Here is a 13,476-nt window from a genome sequence, read left to right on the forward strand (position 1 = left end):
TCATTTGGGGCCAGAGAGATAGCATGGGGTAAGGTTCTTGCCTTGTGTACAGCCTACCCCAGTTGGAACCCTGATACAGAGCACTGTCAGTAGTGACTCTGAGCACAAAATCAGGAGTACATCCTGAGCACAGCTGGGTGTGGCCCCAAACCCCACACCCCCAAAATCAGAATAGAATGTTCTTCTCTGGCAGGCACACTCTGAAGCCATTCCAGCAGAGAGAGGCAAGAACATTGGCTCCCAGTGCAGAAGTTGAGGTCTACTCCCAGCTCCTATTATGATGCAAGGGAGGGTCTGAGTGGAGGTGGGTATCCAGCTCCCCAAGGCCTCCACTGCAGTCCTGGGCAAGAGGGCAAACATGCCTCCTTCTTGCCCACTCCTTACTCTCTTTCACCCACACCACAAGGAGAGCTGTCTTTGTTAACCCTGATGGTGACAAAGGCCTCCTCTGACACCCCCCTGAAGGAGGTGTTACACTTGGATGCTGCCAGCTCCCACAAGGCAACTGCTCTGAGAACAAGGAGGGGGCTGGGATGGCAGGGGATGGGGTGACCATTCCCAATACCCGCCTAAATTCTCCAGGTGTCCCAGGAGAGAGGTCAGGGCCAGTAATTTTTCCCAGTGGCATTTGGCGTAGAGTTTATTCTCTAAAATCCTGGTTACTAGGACTTCGCTAGCAGCAGGCTTTGGTGGTTGGTATTTGTTTGTGCTGAGGGTGCCATCAGGCTGTCTTCTTACACTACAAGTCTGAGATACGGGCCCTGGACCCCCAAACAGGAAGTTCAGTACCATGTGGTGCCTGTGGGCTGAGGTTCCTAGTTTTGGTTGCATTCTCTCCACCCTCAAGAGTCTTGTGTGGAGATACAAGACAGAAAAGAGAAATGTCTCCCCTCCCCACGTGAGTGTGTGTGTGTGTGTGCGCGCGCGTGTGTGCGCATGCACGCGCATTCTTTTAGATTCTTTTAAAAATACTAAAATCCTTGAATTCTCTTTATTCTCTTATCACTGAGGTAAAGTTTTCTGAGATTTCCATGGTATGTAACTAAACTAAAGGAATAGTGGTCTGTCTCCTGTCTCCCTAGAAGAGAATGTCTGCTGAGATGCTCATTTCAGTCTGATTTTAGAGGATTTAAATATTCTACTACCTTGGGGATGTACATTTGTTTTTTTGTTTGTTTGTTTTTTCTCACTCATGATGTATCATTTCCTGACTAATTTTTTCCCCTCTCATTTACCAGGAATTGAACCCAGAGTCTCATATCTGTGAGGCACGTACTATGCTACAGAGCCATAATCCCTGGTCTTTATTAGGGTTAGTGGTATTATTATTACATTAGGTACCCACTGACAATATATTTTGTTATCTGGGATGAAGAAAGAAAACATATTCACACAGATGGATAAACTGATCGATTAATATCCCTGTCATTTACCAAGCACAAAGCAAAGCTTTTGCCATTGAACCTGGTTTAACCAAATTAGCTTGAAGAGAAAGAGAAAAAGCCTGTTTCACAGGGGCAGAAAGCGAACTTGGAGTTTGACGCCCTCCTGTCTCCCCTGCACCAACCACCACGGAGACCAAAAAGCAGACTTCAGACTGTATCACTTCTAAGTCCTGCATCACTGCTGAGCTTGCCCCGAGCTTGGGGGTGATGTAAACCGGTGTGAAGTTGTCATATTTTGAGCATCCTGCCCGTCTTTGAAGTGAGCAAGAACAACTTATGTACCCCTTGGTTTGGAGAAATAAGACCAACGTTCAGAGTCCAACCCAGTTGTACAATTGTAATTGTGTCCACAACAATAACCCATTAGCTGGAAAATGACCTTGTTTGGTGGAAATTCTTAATTTCAAATTAAGATTGTGTTCTTCAGAGTATTTGCTCTGCCGGAAATCACCAGGCTTCTCAGCAGGGGTGAGTCCTGGCTTCACTCAGCAACTCAGCCGGCTCCTGCCACCCACCAGCTGAGCTGCTCTTGGCATCTGCATCCCAAAGCACCAGGCTTATCTCTACCAGTACTTTCAAGCTTCTTAGCTCATTTACTGCCTTCTCTCCACAAGCATTGGTTGTACCTCAAAGTTTTCATTTTCTTGCAAGGCCAGTAATGCTGACTACGTTGTGGTTAGAAGAACTAAAATCACTAGCAGAAACAAAAATCTCTCAATATACCATTTGGTAGTATGACCCTGTGAACAAAACCAGTATAGTTAGTGTTAGCCTTTGTTTGGGGCTGTGGGCTATACTCAACAATTCTCAGGGACCTCTTCTGGTGATGCGCAGGAAACCATCAATGTCAGGCATCTAACGGGCTGGCCACAGGCAAGGCAAGGGGTTTAACCCTTGAACCAACTCTCTGTCCCCCCATTGTTATTTTTTAAATAGCATTTGATGTGTGCTGAGTCACTAATGTACTGGGTCAAGTAAAGTCCTTTTGGAAGTGGGCATAGCTTCTGCTGCTGCAGGGTGGAAAAACTGATGACTTCTTCAATTTGATTCCTCTTTCCCCATTCCCGCCATTCTGTGTAAGGACAAGGGACCACATTGGCATGTCCCAGGCTGGACTCAGTGTGGCATCAGGAAGCTGGAAAGGTTTCAGGATCACCATCTGGGCACCTGTGCTGCTCCTCTCAAACTCGTGAATCCCCAGCCTGAGTGTCGTCCTCTTGGCTTGGAGGAATAAACTGGTTTTTGTGCCTCTCAATCAAGCAGCGTGATTCTCGGCTCTGATTGGGTGAAAGCCCATCCGTGATGGGAACTTCCCCATTCACACATACCCCACACAGTCACCCAATTTTTTTGTTAGCATACTAAAGATTTTAGTGTTTGTATTTTCAGTTCCTCAAAGTTGCCATTTTATGTAGGTAAAATATGTTAGTGTAATAATATTCCATTTTTTGTGCTTGTAGTGAGTCTGAGTCTTGCTCACTATATTACCACAATTGGGAGCAGGGGTCCCAGATAAACGTGATTCTCTTGGAAGAAATTAAAACTAGGATAAAACTAAAACATTGGAGGGTATAGCTGACAGGAGTAAGGACTATAAAACATGGTCTATGAGGGCTAGAGAGCTAGTAGAGATGGTAGGATGCTCGCCTTGAACAGCCAACCCTGGTTCAACCCTCAGTACCATTCATGGCCTGATAGAAATGATGCCTGAGCACAAAGTCAGGAGTAAGCTCTGAGTATGGTGGAGTGTGCTAAAATCCCTCCACCTCCCTTAAAAAAAAAAATATATATATATATATATAATGTAGTTTCACCTGTACTCCATGGCACAGCCTCACTATTTAGTGAATAAATCCTTAGTCATTTCACCCCAAAAGAACAAATCAAAATTTTAGCTTATGCTCCTGTGGCAAGTTCACTCATTCTTGTAACCTGTTTTGAAGGTTCAGCTCACTGTGTTCCAGAGACCGAGAAGATATTTTAATAACCAGCATTGTTTTATTAATGACTCTTCTCCTCTATTCATTCAGTAAATACATTTAAGATGACCATTTCTTGATAAGCCCTGAATCCAATGAAAGTTTTCAGAAAACATTTCCTCCTCATAATGTCGACTCTTCTGCTTCCAACTCCCTTTACAATGATGGCCTTGCACAAACTGAATTCTTCAGGAAGAACAATAATGATGGCTAACAACTGTTCTAAATTCAGTCGCTCATATGTACTCCTCAGAATAATTCTAATAGGTATTTTTCACTCTTCTTCTACAGACAAAAAACCCTAAAACAAACAAACCAAAAAAATGAGGCACAGAGCCATACCCAAGTATCTCTCCATTAGAAAGTAGAGAAATTGATGTTTGTTCCGAGACTACCTGTTTTGAGTCTGCAATAATCCTCTACTCCCAAGCTTCACAAAAGATTGGATTATGACCCCATATTATGTCATGCAACTGATCATCAGAGTCACAAAAATTTGGGAGGCAATAGTGAAAGGTTTCTGAATATGCAACAACCAACCATGATCAATCTATTGTGTTTCTGGGGGTGGCCATCCGTGTTGCATTTCTCGGGTGAGGAGGAGTCATGAGTAGTCAAAACTCACGGAGCACTTCTCTGGACTGGACTAGATACAGCCAGAAAAGACCCAGTCCATGTGACTGCTTTAGTCCAGCTCCCTAAATGAAAAGTAACACTTAGGCAGGATTCAGATTAAGTCACAAATGCATTTGTTCTCATTAGAACAAATGCCATCTTTTTAATTTCAGTTTTTCTGGTCAACTGTCTAGTTTGCTTACACTTCTGCTGGTCATAAAACAGTCCATAGCAGAGCGACCCACCAGCACCATCAGTAAAACTACAAATCTGTCCACCACAGTGCAAGAATGTTCTTGAGTAGTGTTCAAAGAAGGAGCACCCACATCCATTCACCATCCCCACTGATGCCTTCTGCCCCTCAATCGTCTAACTCCTAACCTTATTTCTTTGTATAGTCTGAAACAAGAAATTACCCAAGTGAGACATTTCTCCAGTCCGTTATTGAAAATACAGTAAACACAGAAATATCTGATTTGTTTTAAAAACATTAAAAATGCTTTCGATTAGCACACAGGAAAAACACCCTTAGACATATTTTAGTATGTTCTAATGAGTTCTTGTTTCCTCCTTTCTTATAATGCCTTCAATTTCATCTGAGACCTTTCCTTGATAGTTATTTGGTTCTATTGCATTTAACTTCTTTTGATACTCCAGTGGCAAACCATTCTCTTTTGCACCCAGGCAAATGACCTAGAAATGGGCAAAATAAACAGAATAACTTTCATTAGTTAGGATCATAATTTAATAGACTACAGTACTATTTATGGTACCAAAGTATAAAATATCAGTGTTCAGATAACAACAGAACATTGTAGAATAAACGATTGAAAACAAAAAGAGAAGAAATATTCCTCTCATATTGAGCATGAATATATTGGGAGTTTCCAAAGCTATACCATGAATTCTTAGGAATATCAATTTGCCTTAAGATGACAAAAAATAGTTTAAAAATTTTTGGAGGAAGTAGCACACCCGGCTGTGTTCAGAGATTTCTTTTGGCTCTGTGCTCAGGGATCACTCCTCATGGTGTCGAGGGGACTGTGCATGTTGTCAGGGATAGAATCGAGGTCCGCTGCATGCAAGGCAAGTATCTTCACCCCCGTTCTATCTCTTCTACCCAACAGAATGAATTTTTGTATTATAACTACTGCACTGCACTGTAGCACTGTCCTCCCATTGTTCATCGATTTGCTCGAGCGGGCCCAGTAATATTTCCATTTTGAGACTTGTTGTTACTGTGTTTGGCATATTGAATATGTCACGGGTAGCTTGCCAGGATTTGCCATGCGGGCAAGATACTCTTGGTAACTTGCCGGGCTCTCCAAGAGGGGCGGAGCAATCGAACCCAGCACAGCCGGGCTGGCTGTGCGCAAGGCAAATGCCCTACCGTTGTGCTATTGCTCCAGCCCATTATAACTACATATCCTATTATATAGAAATTACCTAACCATTGGACACCATTCTACAAAAAATTAGAAGTTCAGGGAATTTACTCTTAATTTACAATAAACATGAGGTATAAATGGCAGCGGCATTCAGTGGAACTTCCCAGATCTATATTTCGCGCTGAAGCTGGGTTACCTACTCCAGGTATATCCATATCCTGACTGCACCTGCCAATAGTCCATAACTCTGGGCTATAAAATGGGATGCTGACATTTCTAGCCCAGACTCTTTCCTGGTACTTATAGCAATGGCTTCCCTGATTCTGAAAGGCAGTGTGTGAGTTTTTCCTCTCCATTTGACACAGAAAACATAACAGCAGTAGGAACTCTATTCTTCCTCATAAAAGTGAGTTTGGGGGCTGGAAATGTGACTCAAGTGATACTCTGCATGGCTTCAATCACTGGCACCCCAAACATTGCTAGGGAGTAGAACACCCCCAATCGCAAAAGCTAACCATAAAATATTTTTAATTTTAAATTAATCTGGGTATTCATGAAATATATATATACATATATTTGTCTATTAAAAATACATTTGTGAAGCTAGAGAGGTAGAACAGCAGGTAAGGCACTTGTCTTCCACAAGGCTGACCTGGTTTGATCCCAGGTATCCTATGCGGTCACCCAAGCACCACCAGGAGAGACTACTGTGTGCAGAGCCAGGAGTAAACTCTGGGCATCAGTGGATGTGATCCAAAATCCAAACCAAGAAAAATTTTAATGAAAATTAAAAATATAAAAATAAATTTGTCCATACTATTTTCTACTTTAAGAAAGAAATTATGTGTCTAAAATTCAAAGAGTTTTAGACAATTCTATTATTACAAAGTGATGCAGTCGTTTTCTACTTTGCTTATTAGGAAATTTTATATTTAAAGCATTTTAATTAAAATGAGGGACTGGAGCGATAGCACAGCGGGTAGGACTTTTGCCTTGCACTCAGCCAACCCAGGCTTGATTCCCAGCATCCCGAATGGTCCCCCAAGCACTGCCAGGAGTAATTCCTGAGTGCATAAGCCAGGAGTGACCTCTGTGCAACACCAGGCGTGACCCCTCCAAAAAAAAAAGCAATAATTAATTAATTAAATTAAATGAATTAATCATCGGGACTGAAGTGATAGTACAGCAGGTAGGGCGGCTTTTGTGTTGCACATGGCCAGCCTGGATACAATCTCCAGCATCTCACATGGTCCCCCAAGTCCACCAGGAGTGAGCCCTGAGCACCATAGATTCTTTGGTTTTGGTGTAACCCAAAAACAAAACAAAAATAAAATAAAATAATTTGATCATAGATAACTTAAGCACACAAAATCAATAAAGTCTCTACTTCAGCAAAAACTGAAAAAGAATCACCGAAAATCTGTCAGTAGTTCACCTGTTTATACTGCGGTGATGGGGGAGCACTCTCGTAATTCCTCATCTGATAACTTCGACAGGTTATTTCTTTTCCTTCTTGGGTGTGAACAGTCACTTTTATTACAACATAGGTTCCACTTTTAACACCTTCTTGCCTGAAACCAGACCAGCCAAATCTTACTTTGGACTTGGCCAAGTTAATTTCTAGGTAAGGTCTTTAAGTCAAGTCATGGTATACGATTAACACTTTATTTGCACATGCACTTGCTTTCCAAGTGTTTGGGGATTTTGCCGAACTTGTGGATACAACGTCAAAATTAAATTTCACATTTTCATTACAAAGTCTAAGACTCAGCATATTTCTGACAACTCTTCAAAATTTATGCTATCTACAATCACACGTCAGTACTCTTCTTCTGATCTTTAGCCCTAACTCAGTGCTTTGTCAGCTACCAAAATGAATTATATGTTGTGTTAGCAAGAAAGTATTTAGCCAAAGTAAAGAAGAGATGAAGAGTTATTCTTGTCCACAAAGAAGTAAGAATCAGATATGTTAAATAATAAGCTCTTTTCAAGTCCTACTTTTTCCTGCCAACTTTCTTTGTATTGAGTTCTCTGCCACACAACTCTCAAGAATTCTAGTTACAGAAAGTTCTATACATAACTCTTCAAAGATCTCTTATAAAAAGTATCAAGGCATTTATAACATGCTTTAAAATTTTACATATTATTTTTAACTGATTCAACTGCTGACTTAAAGAATAAAAGTAGGTAATGATGAAATTTTCACACCTTTTTACAAAACCACAATATTTTTATAAAAGACAAACAGAATGAAAATAAGGGCTGCTATAAAAGATATTGCACCTTTTACAGCAGAGATTAGAAATGACCCCCTGAATCTCAGTCAGAATGTATAAACTTTCTAGGTTTTTCTTTTAAACAAATGCACATTATTAAACTGTTTATATTAATCCTAATACTTTAAAGAGTATATCTGGTATATGGTTTTGAACCCCCCCCCCCACTCACACAAACACACTTGTATGTGATCACTTTCTGAATTCAAAATTATTTAACATATAATTAGAAGTCACCTACTCATCCAGAGAACTTAAATTGCTTTTGTTCAATTTCCACACTACTCCCCAAACTTCATCGCCAGGACTTTGAAAAATGGTGGCTATACCTCCATGCCAAGTTTCGCTTGTTTTGCCTTGAGAATTGCCAAAGTCAAGCTTATAATCCTACAAAGGAAACCAAATGATAGATGAGCATTTACTTGATTCTAGGTTTTTCTTCAAAATAAACTTTTCTTCAAAATAAATTTTAAAAATTCTGTAGAATTAAAACATTCACTTTGAATTTCTCCTGTATACCAGAAGCAAGCAAAGGAGCCAGGTCTCTAGCTCAGTGTCTCCTCTCAGAGAGAGGGGAAGTTGGGACAGAGAGATCAAATCGGCCAGCTTACGCCTTGCATGCACAAGGCCCTTCATTTTAACCCCTTGGCATTGCATGGTCCTCCAGAGCACACAAGCACTGCCAGGGATCCCAGCATCCCTGCAAAGGAGACTCTACTTAAAGGAAACTGCAACTCAGGAGATGGCTCAAAGGCCGGGAATACATATCTTACATGCTAAAGGCCCTGAGTTGGATCCCCAGCATCTTAAGACCCCTCCAAGTCATACTGGGTGTGGCCCCCAAACCTCAAGGGCTAAGGATGAACACTTCAGGGCAATGCCAGGCCAAGTCTCACTAGGAATGCTTCCCCAAATATCCCTGGGAGTAGCTCCCCCTCAAAAATCCATACCAGGATGAGTGATCTAGAATTTTTTTCTGTTCTTTCAGTGTTTCGTTTCCTTCACAACAAATTCAAAAGATTAAACTAAATAATAAAGCTAATATTTATATTCTTTTTTGGGGGGGGTTCACACCCGGCAATGCACAGGGGTTACTCCTGGCTCTGAACTCAGGAATTACTCCTGGCGGTGCTCAGGGGACCATATGGGATGCTGGGAATCAAACCCGGGTCGGCCACGTGTAAGGCAAATGCCCTACCCACTATGCTATCGCTCCAGTCCCCTAATATTTATATTCTTAACCCTGCAAGCTTTTAGTTTCTTAAAACACTTTTTTAACTTTAGAGGGGAAAGGTGGTTTCAGTTCCTAGGCCCTTGGACTGGCATCCTGGGTATTTGTTCTTTTAGAACCAAGTATCTATGGTAGGATATAGAGCAATCTGACAGAATTAAAACTCCACTGGGAATGAAAGCAAAAGAAACCCCACATGAGAGCCAATAAACAAATTCTAATCCTCATCTTGTTCCACTTTGCAGCTCATTCTAACTCAGGCTTCTCCACTCTCTCCATGCCTCCTTGCTGGCTCTCAGGCTGTTCTGGGTCTTAGCTCTATTCTGCCAACTCCTCTACTCTTTGGTCTTAAAATGTGCATATTTTTTCAGGGCTCAGTTTCAGCCCTTTCCTCCATTCCTTCAGCAATTTTCTCAAGACATTTTCATCTCCTCCATTGGTTTCAATTGCCACCTTCTTTTTCTTAAGGCCACGTGTTCAGGGGGCACTCCTGACAGTGTTATGGGGACCATGAAGTGCCGGGGATTGAACCTGAGTATCCTGAATGGTAGGCATGCAAAGACATCTATCTGGCTAATTCAATAACTTCTAATCCATCTGAGTTCTTTCTACTGAGCTTCAAAAGTACGTAGGCCAAGGAGATGGCTCAAAGACCTGAAGCACATGCTTTGCAGGAAGTCTTGGAACCACATGGTCCCCAGAACACTCCCAAGAGCAAGAGTATTGGACCAGGAGCAGCCTCCCAGCACTGCCAGGTAGCCGCCCCATGTTAAAAAGTGCTTAGAAAATGACCAAGCCCACAGTGAATTTAAATTAAACATTTACACATATGTTGTTCATTTGGATATAGAACAAACATCTCAAACTCAATAGTCTTAGATTTCAAAATCTTGATTTTTTCCCTCTCCAACTTGATTCACTGCTCTTTAGAAAGATCACCATCATCCACCCTGTTTTATCAAAAAAAAAAAAAGTCATATTGGTGGATGGAAGTTGACAATGGTTGATAGGGTTGGTGTTGAGCCATTGTATGCCTAAAACTAAATCGTGGATAATGACGTCTAAAGAAACAAAACAGGGACTGGAGGAATAGCACAGCGGGTAGGGCGTTTGCTTTGCACGCGACCGACCTGGGATCGATTTCCAGCATCCCATATGGTCCCCTGAGCTACCGCCAGGAGTAATTCCTGAGTGCAGAGCCAGGAGTAACCCCTGTGCATCACCAGGTGTGACCCAAAAAGCAAAAAAAAAAAAAAAAAAAAAAAAGGAAACAAAACAAACATGCCAATGGTCAGGCAATAGCTCAGAGTGGCTGGAGGCCACGCATGGCATGCACAAAGTCCCACATTCTATCCTGGGCACTGCACGGTTATCTGAGCACCATTAGGGTGCTCTGCACTGCTGGGCCAGAGCAGGACCAGGTCACCAGACCCAAACCACCTGCCCAGCTGGCTGAGTATCCCTGGAAGAGGCCCCCCAAACCTCTGAGCACTGCTTGGGAAGCCCCTAAGATCTTCTCTAGTAGTGCCTCCTTGGTGATTTATATAACCAAACGCCAAGGGCAATTCTGCTGCTGCCTCCTAACAACTCCAGGCTCTCTGCCCTGCAGTCACTGCTCTAGCTCAGCGAGCCACTGTCTGTGGCCAGCTCTGCTTCAACCTGCTAAAGCTTGCTCCTTGGGTCCACATCATCCACATTTCCCATGCAACCAGGATGAGCTTTCAAAGACATAGATCTGATCTTTACTTTTATCTCGGCATGGATCCTTGAGATAAAGTCCAATATCTCCTCCAGACTCTGTGTACCTGTCAGACGCCGTCCTTCCTGTTTCACCAGTCTCACGGCACACACCAAACTCTAGACCACACTTGGGTCTGTCGTACACATTATTCCTCCCATTTTGCTTTGTTGTTGTTGTTGTTCCAGCTACGACCCCTCCCATCAAAATAATTCTAGTCTCAGCATAAAAGGTGAATTTCAGGAAGGACTTTACAGAACATCTCAGCTGGGTCAAACCCCCAATCCATACACTCCTAAAGCAATAAATATCCCTAAAGGGATATTTCTCTCCCTTTTTGGCACAGTGGGAACTTTTTTTTTTTTTGGCCACACTGGTGGGGCTCAGGAATCACTCCTGTCTCTTAGATAAGATCACACTTGGCAGTGCTCCAGGGACCATACAGGGTGCAAGGGAGTGACCCTGAGATCAGCCACATGTAAGGCAAGCATATTACCCAGTACTATCTCTCTGGCCCCTCCTGACATTACTTTAAGACTTCTTTTTTGGGGGGTGGGGGGGAATGGAGGGATCACACCCAGCAATGTTCAGGGCTTAACCCGGGTTCTGTGTTCAGAGATTGCTCCCAATGGGGCTTGGAGGACCATATGAGTTGCTGGGACTTGAACCCAGGTCCTTCTCATGCAAGATCTAACCACTTTCCCTCTGGCTGCGAAGACTTCCATTTCTTTTCATTTGGATTCACAGCAAAACTGAAAGGAAGGCATGCCTCCCTTTTAAGACTGACCATTCCTGTAACTAAAAAATCACAGACTTGATATTCTTTCCCCCTTTTTCCAGATTATAAGCACAGATTATAAGCATCTGAAGCTCTCTGCCATATTTGGGGAATTCCCTGTCTCAGGAGCTGGAAAGGTGGCACATCTTTTCACAAAAACACAGTATTTTCATAAAATACAAACAGAATGAAAATAAGGGCTGCTCTAAAAGATACTGCACCTTCTGACTCCCAATTAGCAGCTTTCAATGACAGAAGTCGGTTCTCCCAGCTTGCCGGAGGTCAGGGCATGACACACTGCGGAAGACTTGGCCCATTAGTCCCCCACCTCATTGTGATCTGAATTACAAACTTATGCCCAGGGGCAACAGCAACCCCCTCCTGGGGGTGGCCACTCCAGACTTTAGGAACTGCAGCGTGCAGTGACAGTGGCAGACTTCACGGTTGCAAGTTCAGCAGTGGCTCCCTGGGCAGGTTCTGTTCATTCACTGTGGCTCAGTAACAGCTGCTACATGTGCTTTGTGCCTGCCTGTTTGGTCAGCTTTGAGATGCAACCTTCCGGGTAATCCTGGGCTCTCAAAGAACCCTTTCAATACAGGATTTCTGCTTATATCGGTGACTTTCTTTTTTTTTTGTTTTGTTTTGTTTTGTTTGGGGGCTACACCCAGCAGTGCTTGGAGCTTATTCCTGGCTCAGCACTCCAGGATCAATCTTGGGTGGACTTGGAGAATCCAACCTATGGGTTGCTGGGGATTGAACCTGGTTCAACTTCATGCAAGGGCAAGTGCCCTACTATCTCTCTGGCCCACTGTACTATCTCTCTGGCCCCTTAGTGCAACTGAGAACACCAAGGACACGAGCAGAAAGCAGCATTTCCCAATGGTCTTGGTCGCCACGAATAGCACTGGGTGTGCTGCATGACTTATCTGTACATTTCCCCCTGTAGCCTGGAAGGCCCTCGACGCACAACACTGGATCTTGCTTATGTCTAGGAATGGGAGAACACGTGCTCAGTGAATGACTGGGCGGAAGAGCAGTGGTCTTTGAGACAGGCATCAACTTCTAGACTCACTTGACTCCAGGCGTGAGGGTGGGTGTGATGCACATTCCAGCTTCCAGAACCTCTCAGGCCCAGCTCAGGGACAGGGAAAGAGGTGTACCCAATGCCAGGAGAGCAGTTCTGGAGCACAGACCCGCCCAGGGTGAATGCCCTGACCCCTCCCAGTCCCCCGTTTTCCGGGAGACACCAATGCAGGATCAGGTGGAATGCGCGGGGTATGGCCACGTTAAGAAGGGGGTCTGGGGCGCTGGGGTGACCTGGGGGGAACGGGGAGTGCAGGAAGAGACAGCCAGGAGGACCCTCAAGCACGGCCCTCGGGAGCCCCAGCCTTCTGGGCCCGCTTCCCACCGCGCGCGGGGCTTGGGGGAACGGCTTCTCGGGACCCTGGAGCCCCGGGCGAGCGCGTGGGGTGGCAGGCACGGGGCGGGGACACTGACCTGCAGCCGGGCCACGCAGCAGAACTCGGCCGAGGGGTTTCGGAGGTGGATTCGCTCCGTCAGCAGGTTGCTGCCGTAGGCAAAATACAGGAAGCTCTCGTCCTCCTCCCGCCCGCGCAGGCCGGTGCAGCCCGAGCTCGCCATGGCCCGCCGGACGCTCGCACGGCCGAGAGATGGGCAGCTGGAGGCGGAGGAGCGGCCAGGGCACCTCGCGGGGCCACAGTCTGCAGCCCCGCCGCCCCACGCCGCGGGCGGGGGCGGGGGCGGGGGCGGGGGCGGGCGGAGAGCGCCCTTCCGATTGGCTACCACGGCCCGGACAACTTGAGTCGCCCCCATTGTGATTGGCCAATCCCGCCGACTCCCTTCACTCCGACTCTAGAGATACTTTGTCCTGCGGCGACGAGACTGAGTCCTCATTGGACACGCTTCTTGGTAGTCCCACCTTCCAGCTCAAGACGCCCTCTGATTGGTGGGTAGGTGGGCGCCAGGCGGAGCTTGGGCTGTCAGGCACGGGAGTTCTCCCAGGACG

The 13,476-nt window shown here is 44.8% G+C and overlaps 1 protein-coding gene across 1 annotated transcript; it reads right to left on the reverse strand.

The window, feature by feature from the left end:
- Positions 1-3,435: 3,435 nt before the first annotated feature.
- On the reverse strand, positions 3,436-13,166 carry GGCT (gamma-glutamylcyclotransferase). Its single transcript, XM_056118332.1, has 4 exons — positions 12,948-13,166; positions 7,945-8,090; positions 6,863-6,998; positions 3,436-4,732 (listed from the first exon to the last, which is right to left on the reverse strand). The coding sequence occupies exons 1-4, from the start codon at positions 13,089-13,091 to the stop codon at positions 4,589-4,591; spliced, it is 570 nt and encodes a 189-aa protein (XP_055974307.1). The 5' UTR covers positions 13,092-13,166; the 3' UTR covers positions 3,436-4,588.
- Between the last annotated feature and the right edge of the window lie 310 nt (positions 13,167-13,476).

This window comes from Sorex fumeus, unplaced genomic scaffold, assembly GCF_029834395.1.
Source record: "Sorex fumeus unplaced genomic scaffold, SorFum_2.1 ptg000037l, whole genome shotgun sequence".
Taxonomy (NCBI): domain Eukaryota; kingdom Metazoa; phylum Chordata; class Mammalia; order Eulipotyphla; family Soricidae; genus Sorex; species Sorex fumeus.